Source organism: Cyprinodon variegatus, unplaced genomic scaffold (assembly GCF_000732505.1).
Source record: "Cyprinodon variegatus isolate N-32 unplaced genomic scaffold, C_variegatus-1.0 Scaffold640, whole genome shotgun sequence".
NCBI lineage: Eukaryota > Metazoa > Chordata > Actinopteri > Cyprinodontiformes > Cyprinodontidae > Cyprinodon > Cyprinodon variegatus.
The window spans coordinates 449,512-452,276 of NW_015151093.1; the positions used below are offsets into that span (position 1 = coordinate 449,512).

Sequence of the window (2,765 nt, forward strand, 5' to 3'; positions counted from 1 at the left end):
TGGAGGGGTCAGAAAAGTCGCTAAATATAGCGACAAAGTCGCTGAGTTGGCAACACTGCACCTGCGGCGCTGCCGTATTTTTTTTTCTTCCCCCGTTTCAGTCAAGTGGATGTGATGACGACGGCGGCGGATGACGCATTAATCGCGCGACACAACTAATTGATGATGAAATTCGTTGCCAACGCTTTTAAAAGTCGATTTTTATCGATTTTATCGATTCGTTGTTGCAGTCCTAGTTTTGTTCCAATTCTCAATAGATTTAATGCCAAAAGATTCTCCAAAGAAAAATCAAAGAAGTGTCCTACCATGATTATGAAGCAAATTGCAGTGGGTAATTAGTCCCTAACTAAGTAGGGGCAGTGATAGCCATGCCAGTCCAGGGACTGACTGCAGTTCTACTGTAAGTTGCCTTGGTCAAGGTCAATGAGTGGCATACCTGACATGTAACAAGCATACCATGCATAGTGCTTTAGGTTAATAGAAAATACTAATTAGGCTATGTATACTTCCAAAAAAAAAAAAAAAAAAATCCACCCCCCTTTTTTTTTTTTTTTTTTTTTTTTTTTTTTTTACAACTCAACTACAGTCTAATGACAAAAAATATATTTTTGGTGTGGCTGCTTCAAGCTGCTCATGAGAATAATACAGATTCATAGATGAGTTTCAATGGTTGTAATTTAATCTGAATATAAAAATCTTACGGAACAGTGACACAGATTTTAATACAGGCTGCTGGAGGCTACCCTATGCACTGCAGCTGTCCAGGATACTGTATAAACAACTGGACACCATTTCATTTTATAGTGATCATTATTTAGAAAAAAATTGGTTTTCAATTTTTATGTATATAAAAAAGTTTCATTTAAATTTTTTGGAACGGAAAAAGAGGGAAATTCTTAAAGACTCTGTATTTATGCAAACTATCCTGTCCCTGAACACAATGTTAAATTGCTGGATGTTATATCCTGGATTTCACACTTACTTTTTGTTTAAATATTAATGAATATGTAAAAATGGATGAAAACAATACTCTCCCCATTTCCTAGTTTAATTTTCATAAAATGTATTTAGTTTTATCTATGAGCAGGGAATGTCCCCTGATTAGATTGCATAAATCTGGTCACCTTATCCCTCCTGCCTACCGCTCCCAACTCTTACAAGAATGCGATAAAAACAACAAAGGAAACAAAGACCCTATTAGTTACTTCAACATTTAATTTCCTTTCAGAAATATGAAGTATTGAATTTAATTAAAAGAGGAAGAATTCATGTGAGTTTGGGGTTTTCTTCTCAAACACTATAGGAGGCAGGAATGCATGTCCTGTGGGAGTGTCTTGAAAGATTGTGGGCTGGAGTAGGGTTCCAGGAGCTGGAAAGTCCCAACAGCAACCAAACCTCTATCCCCCTATCCCTATAATTATGTTAAATATCAGCATGGACATTGGTTCTCATTGTCCAAAATGAATATCATGGTGTATGGCTCAATTTAGGTCATTGTACTCTCATTCTACCAAGAGGCAATGTCATAACAATGTCAAGTTTTGACTTTTTATTTATTCTTTTGCAGCTGATGATTTAGAAACTTGTGAGAAATTGAAGGTAAACCTTTTGCTTATACATCTTCATTTATTATAACTGATTTATTTAAATTTACCATAGGCAATGCTCTCTACATTTAATCCAAGTAGGTCCAGAAGTTGTATTGTAAAATATGTGCTAATATAGCATTGATGAGCATACCTTAACTTTTTATTTGAATAATTTATAATTAAGCTCTGTATTGGTATATTTTGTGATTACATAAAACACAAGACGAGTGCAACAAGTACAAGTAAAACCAATGTATTTTAAAAGCATGAACAGGATGGTGCCAAACTCCTTAAGACGGAAGAGGACTGTGCAGCCGACCATAAGGGAATGAGGACTAGTCAATGTCTACAAACAGACAAAGGTAATATAGCAGAAGGATAACTTTACAATCCAGCAAAAAAAAAACAAGAATGCTTTTGCCAACCATACATAATTGTTACTTAGTTTTTGTTTAAACAACAATTTCAAGATCAATTCTACATTCATCTCCACTAAATGACACCAAAATCCTGGTTGCTCAAACAAACTAGCACACTTATAAACCAACACTTTGACAAAGGTACATTGGAATTGCCCTCAAGAATATCATCTTTATAATTAGCTATAGAAGCCACCTGTATAAACTGGACCAGAAAAAACACCTGTTCACTCATCTCCCATATGTGTGTCCACCCAACCTCAATAATGGGCATCTGAGGAAATAAACTATTTCCTGTCTGTAATGGTGAGTTCATACAGCACACGGAAAAGACAGTGATTTCCATGAGCCCTGCAGGTAGTTCAGCGCTCTTTATTTCAGATGCATACACCTTGGTCCGCATCATGAAATAGGAGGAGTCAAGTCAAGTCAGCTTTTATTGTCATTTTCTACATATGTACAAGACATACAAGGGAAATGAAATTACGTTTACTCTCTGCAATATACAAATATACAAGAAATATACAAGACTGACATTTAAAACTGACATAAAGTGCGGGACATGACAGGTAAGAGTGGTAAGATAAATATAAGTATGAAATATAAACATTACAATAAAAAGCAATAAAAACAGCAGCAATAGTTTGTTCCAGGCTGAGGTAGTGCAGGTAAGGTGCAGTCTCTGGTATAGTGTGTGTGTGTGGATGTGTGTGAGAGAGAGAGAGAGACAGAGAGAGAGAGAGAGAGGGGGGAGGCA

The 2,765-nt window shown here is 36.0% G+C and overlaps 1 protein-coding gene across 1 annotated transcript in view; it reads left to right on the plus strand.

Annotated features, from left to right (window-relative positions):
• The window catches only part of LOC107096655 (interferon-induced very large GTPase 1-like), a 28,626-nt gene that overhangs the window by 7,448 nt on the left and 18,413 nt on the right, over positions 1-2,765 (plus strand). The window contains exons 2-3 of the mRNA XM_015393412.1: positions 1,568-1,599; positions 1,855-1,951. Coding sequence (XP_015248898.1) covers positions 1,918-1,951 — 34 coding nt within the window. The 5' untranslated portion in view covers positions 1,568-1,599; positions 1,855-1,917. The remainder of the gene's footprint in view (positions 1-1,567; positions 1,600-1,854; positions 1,952-2,765) is intronic.